The 13,578-nt window shown below is 33.5% G+C and overlaps 1 protein-coding gene across 1 annotated transcript; it reads right to left on the bottom strand.

The window, feature by feature from the left end:
* Window positions 1–398: 398 nt before the first annotated feature.
* On the bottom strand, window positions 399–10,415 carry LOC105047943 (serine/threonine-protein kinase 52). Its single transcript, XM_010927101.3, has 6 exons — window positions 9,852–10,415; window positions 4,821–4,942; window positions 2,513–2,709; window positions 2,138–2,312; window positions 984–1,118; window positions 399–894 (listed from the first exon to the last, which is right to left on the bottom strand). Exons 1-6 carry the CDS (start codon window positions 10,105–10,107, stop codon window positions 685–687), a joined length of 1,095 nt encoding a protein of 364 aa, XP_010925403.1. The 5' UTR covers window positions 10,108–10,415; the 3' UTR covers window positions 399–684.
* Window positions 10,416–13,578: the final 3,163 nt, after the last annotated feature.

Below are 13,578 nucleotides of genomic sequence, written 5' to 3' on the forward strand. Positions count from 1 at the left end.
GGACGTAACAGCCACTGTTTCCAAACACGTTTCCAAAAGATAGTGGGTTCCCTTCGATGGAACAAAGTTTGATAGAGCTACCAAGGAATATGTGAGAAGAAAATTATCCGCAAAAATAATTAAGTAGAAAATATTGTGATTTTTTTTTTTTAAAGATCGGGAGGGGCTAATGGCTTCCATTTTACCCTTACTTCCACCTCACCCTCGAGAGTGGCAAGAGGTGGTACTAGAAAACATTATGATAATGTCCCCAGAGAGAAACTAACCTTCGTGCTATCTCCACCTGAACCTTATTTGGAATACTAAATGCCATTCAACAGGCAATACTATCTAATAAAGATTTCTCATTACAATTCCTTCATTGCGAGCACCTTGCGTTATTTTTGTAAAAAAGAAGATTGAAATAAACCAAAATAGTTTACATATGAATCATCTTACACGATACCTGAAACGTGAGCTAATCCTAAAACTGGCCGCCCAATATTCTAATACACACAAAGGTGAAAAATTCTTTACATCAACTAATGAGACTGAGAGATGTGCAGAGCTCCTCAACTAAAACAAGGATCCCACCACCTCAGCTCCAGGAAACCAGATTTGTTTACGTAGGTCGGTACAATCTGATCGCCAAGTTCTGCATCTTTAGAGCAATTAAAGGGCCGTGGTTTGCTAAGTCTTGAGTCATCAAGGACCTCTGTTCTTGCGAAAGCATGACAGACATCCTTGGGGCTGATCAAGAGGGATCATTCCTCCACCCTTTGATGTGTCTATCGCCTCCAACATAGCTACCACTGCATCCATCTCAGGTCGCTTGTCAGGGTTCGCATCCCAGCATCTCTTCATTACATTGGCCAGGGAGCTTGGGCAACATCTTGGTATCTCTGGCCTCAGGTTCTGCGATTAACAAAGTCCAACCTTTGGAGTGCAGGAAAGCATTTATTCTAGCAGTGATGCGTAGAAGCATGAATAGATTGAAGGTATACCTGCCGAACAACTGCAGACGTAACCTCTGAGAAGCTAAGATCAGGATATGGCATATCACAGCAGTATATTTCCCATAAGCAAATGCCAAAACTGTAAACATCACATTTTCTGTTGTAAGGATCGCCATTGAGGACCTGCACATAATTTAGATGCCAAGTCATTGGTGATGAGTTAGACTATACAGAACCAAAAAGCATTAGAGAAAGTGTCATGGGTGAACAACAATGCTAATGCAACTTGGACAGAAGAATCTTGATGGTAGAAAAATACGTCACATGCTTTGGTTAGTACATCTTTTTTTCTTTTAATGCAAGATCAGCCAAAGTGAACATTGAAAGAAATCCATGTTATTACTTATTATTTAGCTAAAAATGCATGATACAGCTTAAGTTATGTCATGCTGGGAAAAAGATCTTTGAATTTTCCAAGAAATTATAAATCTTTTCAGGTAATAACAGAAAACATAACTATGCCAAAATTTGATGCTTCCAGCTGAAGACCAGCAATTTGCAGACTACCATAGAGTGAAAATATTAAAAAAGTTAGTAAAAAAACCAAATACAAGTTTGGAAACCTGCTTATTTGGTAATTAAGCATCTCTTAGTGCATTTCTGGTGGGAAAAGAGCTGTGAATTGGCTTGTTTTTCCCCTTTTTTTTTTAAAGCTTTTTCCTTCTCTTCATGCCTCTAAGAAAAATGGAAGAACAGTAGCTGTACATTGGTCCATATAAACTGAAGAATGCATATTGGAAACAACTCATCTAGTTAATCTCATGTTATAGTCCAAAGGTACTGCATTTGTAAGATAGAATTACTATTTGGTTTTTGGGAATTACTGTTTGGTTTTGACTTGGCCTTTTTCTCATGTGGAGGAAAGCTTTCTTGGGTTTTAACAGCTGAAATATTTTTAAATGTTTCATACAAATCATTCAAATCAAGGTTTAAAAATACTGACTTGTACTAGCTGGTACAGCATGTACTGCACCATTCCAGTACCTGTATCAGCAAGGCACAGGGGCAAAAGAGCATCATTTCTCGGCCTACATGATCAATTTAAGCTGCGAAAAAGTGATGCCTTAAAAAGGTCGCAGAAGGAAATACACTATGCCAGTCATTAAATAAACAATTCCTGCAGAAAAGGATCGTGGCATTACCTCAGGTGCCATGTAACCAAGTGTTCCTGTTTCACCCGTCATGTCATTAGGATTTTGAGCCTCGACACGGGCAACACCAAAGTCAGCAATTTTTACTGTTCTTGTCTTATCCAGAAGCATATTCTCTGTCTTCACATCTCTGTGCACGATCTTTTTTGAATGCAGATAACTCAGTCTACAGAAACAAGCAAACTCTTAAAGTTCTAGCAAATACATACATGAAAGGCTAAAAGCTATCATATATTAGATATTCATTTGCCTCAGCTGCCTCTTGTTTTTCTTGGTACACTAACTGACTCTTTCCAAGACAGCTTAATATTAAAAAATAGTAGTAAGCAGCAAACAATAAAATAGGTCAGATGATGCTGATATTACCCCCTTGCAAGATCAAGAGCCATTGGAACGACAACTTTGAAGGCTAATTTTCTTCTCCGGTTTTTGATAAGAAATGTTTTCAGTGCACCACCAGGAAGGTACTCGACGACGACACAGCATACATTACTCGGTATGCCAAGATGGCCATTTTCTGTTTGTATATTTAGATCTCTGCCACCTATGGTAGCCCCTATAAACTGTAGAAAAGTAAATTGACTAGTTAAATTAATGTTAAGATGGTCAGTTGAGCAAATTGAAAGGGAAAATGTTTACCAATAGGGTAGGAGCTCCTTGTGCACCTTTTCATTTCCACAAAAAAACAAAAAAAAAAAGGTATAAAATGCATGCTTACATTGGATCATACCACTATGTTTGGATGTCAGATAAACAAAGTGGGCATCACCTTGTCTGCAGTTTGTGCATGTGATAGATGATATTATACACAGCACAATCTACAAATTGTTATATATTAGATATACATGGAAGTGGATTTAAAATAGAAGGAATCTGCAGAATACTTACGGATACAAAAGGAAAGCATATGACTAGATCTAGAATACAAGTAAAAAGTTGCCAAACATGGAGCTCGAGCATTGGTCAATATACAGGAAATATATGAGATAGCTATTCATAATGGATGTATAAATGAATTGCCAAAAATGGCTCTTACAATAATTGCTGGCAAATTAACTTGCAAATATAAATTCCAGCATTTCTATTTGCAGTGCAAACCTTATTGCAAGCAAATAGAATCATGGGCAATCAGACTGTCCCTTAGGGTCATAATTAATCCTACAGGTATGACAAATATGGTAATCTTTTGTTTCACTTGTACCTCATCAAAGTGGGAGAGCTTTGAATTTGGAAAATTTCCTTTAACAGATTACATCTGTCGCTTTTTTCCCCAAAATATCCTCGATGAAAACCACTAATCCCCTACTCACCCACATGACCCACCTTTAAAATCACTAATGTTTTTGGTGATATTTAAAATCATTAATGTTAGCTAGCTCAAAACTGCAAACAATTTTCTCCCACAATTCCCCTTGGCAACTTACTAAGGTAGTAAAATCTTTGTCAATTGTACTAAACGACTGGGGATTAAATCCTGCCTTCACCGGGGTTTTAGGGGCTTAGGGGAATGTTAGGGGCTCAGAGGTACATAGTTCCATGTAACTACGATGGTAATCATGAAAAAGGCAAGACTAGTGATATGTAGCCAGAAAAAAGGTAACACATAAATGATAAAACATATCGAAAGGGAAACTAAAAGAGTAACGTGTTGCATTTTCTATATGAGATTTTTTTCTTCCTGTATATAAATCAAGATTTTGACAAAAGTATCAAACTAATATTGCCTATGACCATATCAGAAATAGTTATTATTGTCATAATAAAAAAGTTGTTATCATTTACCAAAGGAAACAATTGACCCGATATTTCTGCATATAAAAATGGAGGTTACAACAATCGCTCTAATGCAGTAGAGAGAGAGAGAGAGAGAGAGAGAGAGAGAGAGAGAGAGAGAGAGAGAGAGAGAATTTTAAGGTGCCATAGCTTTGTGAAATTATGAAAATCTCAAAGAAGAACACCTTGTCCTTTAATCTCCTTACGTAATAAACATGCATACATACTAGTACATTCAATATCACCAAAATAAAATAAGAGATTTAAGATTTGATGCATTTTCTCAATATTCTTTATGATGATAGGATCGCATAAATGGCTCCATCATAACTTACCATAAAACCTTCAAATGATGCAGTGGAAAATGTGGATATAACACACTTCAACCTGTTGGTCATATCCAGCAAGGTAACTTATTTGAACTAGAGGTCAAGTTCTTAGATTCTGCTTTTGTTCTCACCGATCTCTAAAGATTTCATCTGCTATCCTAAATTATCTCTCTAGAACATTTCTGAGAGTTCAAAACATGAAATACGATCAAGAAGTTAATTTTAATGTCATACCTAAGTTGTTTCCCAATTAAATGACACAGGAAACTCAACAAGTCAAACTGACATAATTAACGTTTGGATGTAGTAGAATCAAGGTTTAACTCCACCAATTAGAAGAAAATTTGATAAGCTGCTCCTTCTATGTGGCATGCTAGTGTTTATTTAGTCCAAATAGCAGCCCTCATCAATGAAGTATTTAACTTTCACAACATGATTTTTACTTTGCTAAGCATGGAACAGGACCCCATCACATCCATTGAATGCACAGAAATGTATTTGTGCGACGAAACTTAGCAATGCCTAAATGGATTTGTTTGAAAAGTAAATGCATTTATGCGATGAAACTTTACCTTGGTTACATTGGGATGATCTAACTTATGCCAAACAGAAACTTCCTGAGAAAAAGCTGCCCTGAGTGCAGCAATTTCAGCTTCTGTCCTGTTACCTTCTTCTCCCCAGTCAAGCAACTTCACTGTGGAAAAGAAGAAACAAAATAAGGAAGATGCTTACAGTTAACAGTAAATGAAGATACAATAATTATCAGACTTATTTTCTCATTCATTCTGGATAAATTATCTATCAAATAGAACAAGGAAAAAAATAACCACAGCAAGCAGATTGCATTATTTATCTTCAGTGCTTGCAAAAGAATAATATGGAACAATTAAGCAATTCATAAAGATCGCTGCATGTGCTGATGGTTATATTTTCCACTCTTTTCGCTAAAGAAAGCAAAACAAGTATGTGGATTTTTAAACTATGAAAATAGGAAATGGAGTGCAAGAATTTTCAAAAAGAACCAACATAAAAGCGGTCCAGAGTGATCTTAAAGACAGGTTGTCAGCAATACAAAGAAGTAAAACAAATAATGGATGGAAAATTTTAGCTTAATGTAATGACAACCCTCGGTTGTTTATTATCAATCTAAGTCCCACCTCAGATTATGAATTCTACTAGTCTTGGAAATTTCTAAGGAAAATCAAAGTTTTTCTTGGCAAATACCTTTCTTGTACCACTTTGGTCTACATGTTGATGAAATATGCTGTGGTACCATCTATTTTCCACCATTCACTCAAAAAAAAAATAAAAGAAATAAACTCTGACAATGATTGCAGCTCTGAGTTACAGCACTCACATATAGCCCATCTAGTTTCACTTCAAGGATGTAGGAACATGGTGGTCTAATATTATTTATCATCTTAATCATGGTTCGATATGCCACTCAGAATTTTGATATTGAAGCTGAAAAGTTGCTATTTCAGCCAGAATTGATTTAAAACTTGGGCCCACTTCAAAATTTTATCTAGCACAACTACTTTATTGGATCAAATAAAATTCATAAATGAGCTATTTATGCTAAAGTTGCCTTCTTTTTATCTTTTAAATATCAGGAAGCGTTTTCTCCAGATCCAGCTTAGATCTTGTGAGTGTCAGAGAAGAGAGTGCTGCATCTTTTTTTTTTAGTGAGAAGATAAATGTTACGATGTTAGGTTCCAAATAAGATAACATAAAACTCAAATAGTATAAGTTTTGCAATCATGAAACTCTAATATATATTATAGGCAACTTGATGGCTCTTTTTTATATTACTTTGCAATCAGACCATATAACAAAATAGAACATTCTAAGTTGTTTTGAAAATAATTTTGGTTGTTTCAGTGCTAAGACCACTAAATGGTACACACAGAGGTCCAGAAACGGTGTAATATACTTCATAATGATATCTAATTCATTTTTTTAACTTATTTTTTTACTTATTCATTTTATATTTTCTTATACTTTAGGTGACATATTCTGGATGCCTCGTAATATTCAACCAAAACTGCTGAAGCCAAAACTGAGATAGTCCAGTAAACCCAGCTTCAGACCTTGCTGGAAGCATAATTTATCCTTTTGATGTCAAAGATGGAGTATAAGTGAAGTAAGAGCCTAAGTTACATGAAACAAGAGCAAGTGCAGGAGTGGGTTTGGGTGTGATTCCAAGGAAAACGATATCTAACATCATCATAAGAGCTTAGATGCGGGCATGCAAAGTTCAGGGAAGATTCTGAAGTGGGTGCTCCTCAGGTTCATAGGACTTCATTGGCATGTTATATATTGAGGTACTTGCAAGCTTAGAGTATCAGCCTCACAGGAAAACAGTTGTGATGTTAGTAATGGGTGATAAGAATGAGACATGATTTACCATACATTGTTGCTATTTCAAGCACGAGACTCTATTTAGAACCTGCAATGATCCATAATTGGTTAGATAGGTAGTCACCATCAATCTTCACTAGCACAAGTAAAAGAAATTTGAGCACGGTGTACAAATCCTTACCCTTTCTTGTGAACAAAATTATATACAGAGTTAGGCTGGGATACTTTTAAGAGTATTTGACTCCAAATGCTTTCTAGTCAAAAACAATGAATGACCTTCTAAAAAAAACTCAACACCATTAATTATGATCTATGACATTTAAATTGACTAAAAGTCTAAAGTTATACATTTTTAGGTCTTTTACTCGTACATCAAATTAAAACAAAATTGATCTTTTCAACAGTATAATAACATGTTTCAATTTTATCTATAGTTTGAAAACAGTTAAATTAGCTGAAATTTGATCTGTATATATTTAAGACATCGATCAACTATTTTTGGTCATTAGATACATTTCAGTCATTGATTTTTTCTTATTTCTATGCATAGGTAAGAGACCTCAAAATCATTTTTTTTAGATTTCAAGTATTTTGTATATCTTAAATCATATCAATGATGTCAATTTTGATTTTGAGAGATCATTCATAATTTTTGATTTAGAAAGCATTTGGAGTCAAATACTCTTCTAAGCCTCTCTCTATAATATATATATACCCATATATATACATATGTTGCGTGTGTGTGTCTTTGTGTGCATATAGGTGTGTGTATATATATAGTATTAGGATCAAGTTATACCTAGTGTAACTCTTATAGAATTATACATAAGACTTACATCTTTTTCTAAATTAGATGATGGGTGTCCCACATCAATAATCCAAGCCATTAGATGTGGTCTACTATATCTAAATTGCTTACACAAAAAAAAAAAAAAAAGGTCATTTGATTTGAAGACTCCTAGCCTACCCTATGCATCAAATGGACAAAAAGACATGTATTGTTTCATATTATTTAAAATTATCCAATTTTTAATCACTTGATGCACATGCTAGGAATCTCCAAATCGCATAAATTTGGTGTGTAAATAATTTAGAGGTTGTAGATTATACCAACAACTCAGATCATTGATGTAAGACCCCATCATCCATTTCAAAAAATGTGTAACTCTATAAGAATTACACTAGGTGTGACTTGAAATTCTCTCTCTCTCTGTCTCTGTCTGTCTCTCTCTCTCTCTACATATATATGGAGAGACTTGGCTGCACTTGAATGGATCCTCACTCGTAGATGGGGATTCCACGTTGATGAATTTAGTCATTAGGTGTTATATCCTATGTTTAAATTGCTAATGCACAAAAAATCATGTAATTTGTAGATTCTTAACAGATGCATCAAGTCGTCCAAAAATTGGATAGTTTAAATAACATCAAATAATGTATATTTTCTAGCTATGTGATACATAGATTAGGAGTCTTTAAATCATATGATTTGGCACATAAGTGTTTAGAGGTAGTAGATCATATCCAACAATTTAGATCATCAATGTGGGACCCTCATTATCCAATTTAAGCTTGATTGAAACCATGATATTCCGTATAAGCCTGAACCGACTGGTACACCTGGCAGCATATCATACCGTATCGGCAGAGAATTGGTCCGGTTCAGGCTGGATTTGCAGAAAATGATCCGAATTGGGTTGAACCATCTGATATTGGGCGGTTTGGTCTGGTTCGGTACGGTTCGGTCTGGTTCACCTCAATTTTTCTTTTTTTTTTTTTATGCTGTCAGGTGAATTTTTTTTTTTTTATTTTTTATGTCCGGTACGGTACAGTACATTATAGTACCGTATAGGTCAGCAACCGGCATAGATTCCAATACCGAGCCTGCGAACCTTGACCGGAACTTAGTGGATATCCACTTAAGTGTAGCCAAGTATATCTATCTATCCATATCTATATATGTATATATATATGTATGTTTATATATCCTTGCACTATCTCCATCTCTGTATATAGGACGGACCATGCTCCTCTTGAGAGGAGAGAGTATCTACTCTTGGATCCAAAAAATCAATAATTATATAATCAAATTCAAAATCCACACCATTGATCATGATCTATACCACTAAAAATATTTAGAAACTAAAAATCATGTGTTTCAATGGTCTCTAACAAAGGCATCAAGTTGACCAAAAATGGATCATTTTCATTATGATAATATGCTAAATATACGATAAAGCATCTAAATTAAGGATCTACTCTTTATAGATTGAAAATTAATAGATTTTAATGTTCAGATCATAGTGACATATAAATGGTCTCATATTAGTTTTTGTATCCACATGATGCATAGATTACAGACCATCAAACACATCAGTTTTAGTTTCTAGGTTTTTTTAGTAGCATAGATCATGAACAACAGATTTCAGTGCCTAATTATTGATTTTAGACCTAAGAGGAGTAGATATTCTCTCTTGTCTAGAGCAGTAAAGTCTATCTATCTGTCTATAGGTGTAATGAAAGAAAATATAAAAAGATAGTGTCTTTCCACAATTTGGCTGTGATTGTCTAGTATCGCTGCTTTACACACCTGCTTCAGAGTTACTAGTGGTTAGAGGTTAGTTGAGTTCACATTAAAGTTTCAAAGAAGAAACCCTATCCAACCAAGGTCACGGGAGCCATCAGCCTATATAAAGCAGATCCAAGTCCAACCTAACCCGTGAGACTCGCAGGCTTCTAAATACTAATGAAAGAAATCGGAATATAGCACACTTCAAAACAAGGAAAGAAAAAAATCCAAATGATGCAACGATAAAATCAAGAACGAGAAATTTCCAAATGTCATAAAAATATATCCCACATTTAGGATAAATGACTTATTCGACAATGACAGGAACTTCACAGAATACAGATTAAACACCAGGCAACGAAGGAAGCGAAATTAAAACTTAGAAAAACAAACAGAAACAAAAAAGAATCGGATATCTAAAAAATTAAGCCAAGAAAACAAAAGAAAAAACATTCCAAGTGATGCGCTAGATTGAAATTTACCATCTCTCTGAGCAAATAAATAACTCAATCGGAGCACTGATGAACAATCAAAGAACCAAGAATAGAATATCACCCAAAAAAAAAAAAAAACAAGAATAGAAGTAATTGAAAGAATTGGTACCAAGAACCAAAAGAAAGAGTAGATAAAGTGGGTAAAGATTGGATTTTCACTGTTGTCGTCGTCGTCTCACCTGCGACATCCTGGCCGTCGTAAACACCGCGGTGGACGGTGCCGAAGGTGCCCCGGGCGATGGCCCCTTTGATGACCAGCTTGGAGGGATCGATCTCCCAGTCTTCCCTCTGCCTCTCCCCTCGGCCGCCGCCTCTCTCCTCCTCCTTCTTCTTCTCCATCGTCCATGCCCGGCTCAGGTGCCTCTCCAGCTGCTCGTCCAGGCTCTTCAGATCGATCTGGTCCGCCCGCACGAACCCATCTCCCCCTTCCTTCATCTCCTCTCTCCCTCGATCTTCTTCTCTCAAGGAAGAGTTAACCACTAGCAAGTGCGAGAGTTCTTGTTCTTGTTCTCCTTTCTGTTCTTACCTACTTAGAGAAACTGATGAGAGCTCCTCTTCTCTCCCTTCTTCTATCTTCTTCTTCTCTCTTCCCCTCCTCTTCTTCTGCTCCTGCTCTCCCCACTCTCCCACTGGTTCTCTTTGCTCTATGTTCCATGTGAGCACATGGGTTGCCTGAAGACAACGTGTCTCTGACCAGTTGGGATCTCTCACTGTTTTTTTTTTTAATTATCTTTCACATTCTCTTTCTCTTTCTAGTTTAGCGTCTCATAGCAATCAAAAGACTCGTTACTGATTTTATATTATACATCTCTCTCTCTCTACGTGACCTTTTCTGTCGGCTTTGGAAGCACGGTCGCGGTCAATATCGTTTTGCCACAGTCTTGCCTTCTTTCTCTGATCGAAAACCTTAGCGGTCCAATTCAAAGATCACCGGATCGGATGGGTAAGATTTCTGGTTGGACTTGGATCATATCCGGGTAAATATTTTAATCGAAAACTCCAATAATCCAACTTCGGTATGCATGGATGATCCAACTCCATCGAATTTTCGGTGTTATTCTTATAACAATATATTCAATTTATATTACATTCAACTAAATTTATATATTTATATTTATATTTATTGCTTTACATTATTTCTATATTTTAATTTTATATATTAATATTAATATTAATAAATTGATCAAATTTACATATTTATAATATTATATGTATATTTATTGAATATTATATTAGTTATTTTTATATTTTTAAACATCGATCTCCAAACAAATTGTTTTTCATAATAAAATTTTAAATCTCATGGGACGTGACTATCCCGATTTTTTTAATGAGACAAGCTGCCTTTCCACTTCATCTCGATACTTGAAATGGTAGATATCCCAAAACATGCCGATCAGAATGTTGCGATGCTTCTATCTCGATACATGGAATGCTATACTATCCTGATGTCCTATGGAACGTCTCGTTGGAATCTAAATTTTTACTCATAGATTTCGAATAAAATTTTAAATATAATTGTTATTTTGTTGTCATGGATCCTACTAAAAATATTAGTTAAATGTTATGATGATTATGACAACCATTGTTCACCATGTTCAAATGATCTTAAATTATTTAGTATCAAAGTAAAAAACTATTTTACAATCAATGTGGGGTTATTAAAATAGAAAATATAGCCACTACACTTTTCACTCATTAAATAAATATCTTCTCATAGTATTTTTTTTGAGGAAAAAAAGGTAGAAAAATTTAATTCAGAAAAACTGCTTAATTTAAAAGTTGATCAAATAATGGTTAATGCCATCATTTGAATGCCAATCGTTGGCATATATAGCATGGCAAACCACCTCTATAACCATTAAAATGGTCATCTTATAATTTTATAATATCTGCTTCTCAACCCATGGATTTAGCCATGTCTAGAGAGAGAGAGTATAAGAGAATGTACTTTTTGATTCTGCTTGCAATGTTTTACGTTGAATTTTTTTTCCTTGTTTCTGCATTCTCTGCTTCATTTGATACTGCGAAGTGGTAATTGTATAAATTTCAGGGGAATGGTCGTAGGTATGGTGGAGCGAAGGTTGTATCAAGGAAAAATGGTCAAATAAGTGGACAAATCCTGACGTACATTGCATGTCGGATTGAGCCGGGCTACCGTTGTTTACTTGGTAGTAGTCACGGGTTGATGCCAATGGTCATCGGTGAAGCTTTATATGGGGGAGGTTCGTTTGGCGGTTGACATCTCTGTCTTTGAAGCAATGAAAGCCAACCGCTGGGCTTATCTTTATTTGACTTTGCTGCTCAAGGAAAAGAGGGAGGGCGGGAAGGTGTCACGTGGCCGGATTGCAGTTGTTCCCCCTTTTCTTATTTGACTTTCGTACACTATTCCGAGCTATATGACAGAGCTCGACAAAGCATGGCGGTTGTCCTTTAGAATGGGGGAAGTCTCAAAGAAAAGACGATTAGATGAGGATTCCTAGGATTAGTGGGACAAGTTGTCACGATTCGACAAGGTCCGCCGATCGCCACAGAAAAACTGGAGGAGATGCGTGGCGGAATCTATAAAACATGGTTTGAGATGACCCGATTTGGAGGTCTCCTGAGATTATACTTGGATTCTTTTTCTAAATAATATAAAAAAAAAATTTATTTATAAAAATAATTTAAAATTTAATTTTTTAATCAAAATAATATAAAAAGAGAAAACGTCATTTTGAATGACGTTTTCTCCTTCCACGTCACCCCTATTTTTTTCCACGATGATATTGTCCGAAAAAAAAAAAAAAAGAAACACCATTTAAAATGACGTTTTTAGAAATATCATTTTAAATGACGTTTCTAAAAACGTCATTCAAATTAAAAACACTAATGACGTTTTTCATTTTTCCCATCCAAAAAAAAAAAAATCAAAAAAATATAAAAATTTTTTTTTAAAATTTTAAATTAATAAATAAATTAAAATTAAAATTTTGATTGAAATTTAAAATATAAAAATTTGAATTTATAATTCAAATAAAAAAATTAATTTAAGATAAATTTTTTTCGAATTATTGTTTTTAATAACAAATCGAAAAAAATTTTAAAAAATAAAAAGTGCCATTAAAAAAATCAAAATTTTAAAAAAATCGAGAAAAATAAGAATTATAATTTGAATATTAAAAGAAATAAATTTTTTAAAATTAATTAAAATAAAAATATCATTTCAAATTATTTTTTCAAATTAAAATTAATTTATTTAAAAAATATTCAAAATAAATCAAAAAAAATAGCCTAAAAAAAATTCATAAAAACATAAAGAAATGAAAAAAATAAAAAAGTTATATAATTGTAAATTTGAATAAAAAAATTAAAATTTTAATTTGAAGTAAAATTTGATAAAAAAATAAATGCATAAAAAAGTGAAAAAATGAGGAAAAAATATGAAAAAAAGAAATTTTAAAATTAAATTTTTAAAAAAATAAGAATTTTAACTTTAATTCAAATAAAAAATATAATTTCAAATTACGTTGTCCGTTTCAAAATATTTTTTAAAAAATTATCTCAAGAAAAGAAAAAAAATATTGTAAAAAAATAAAAAATACCCTAAAAAAGAAAAAAAAGAAAAAAATAGAATTGAAAAAAAAATAGAAATTATAATTCTAATTGAAAAACAAAATTTATAATTTTCAATTTTAAGAAATAAAAATTATAATTGTAATTGAAATAAAAAATATATTTTAAATAAGTAAATTAATTTAAATATAATTATTTAAAAAATATTTTAAATAAAGAAAAAAATACGTAATAGAATGCCAAAAAGATAAAAATGGAAGAAAAGTAAAATTATAATTTCAAATTATAAAAATTATAAATTAAATTTAAAAAAAATATCATAAAAGAAGTAAATAAAAGAGAAAAAATGGT

The sequence above is a fragment of the Elaeis guineensis genome, chromosome 2 (genome assembly GCF_000442705.2).
Source record: "Elaeis guineensis isolate ETL-2024a chromosome 2, EG11, whole genome shotgun sequence".
Classification (NCBI taxonomy): Eukaryota; Viridiplantae; Streptophyta; class Magnoliopsida; order Arecales; family Arecaceae; genus Elaeis; species Elaeis guineensis.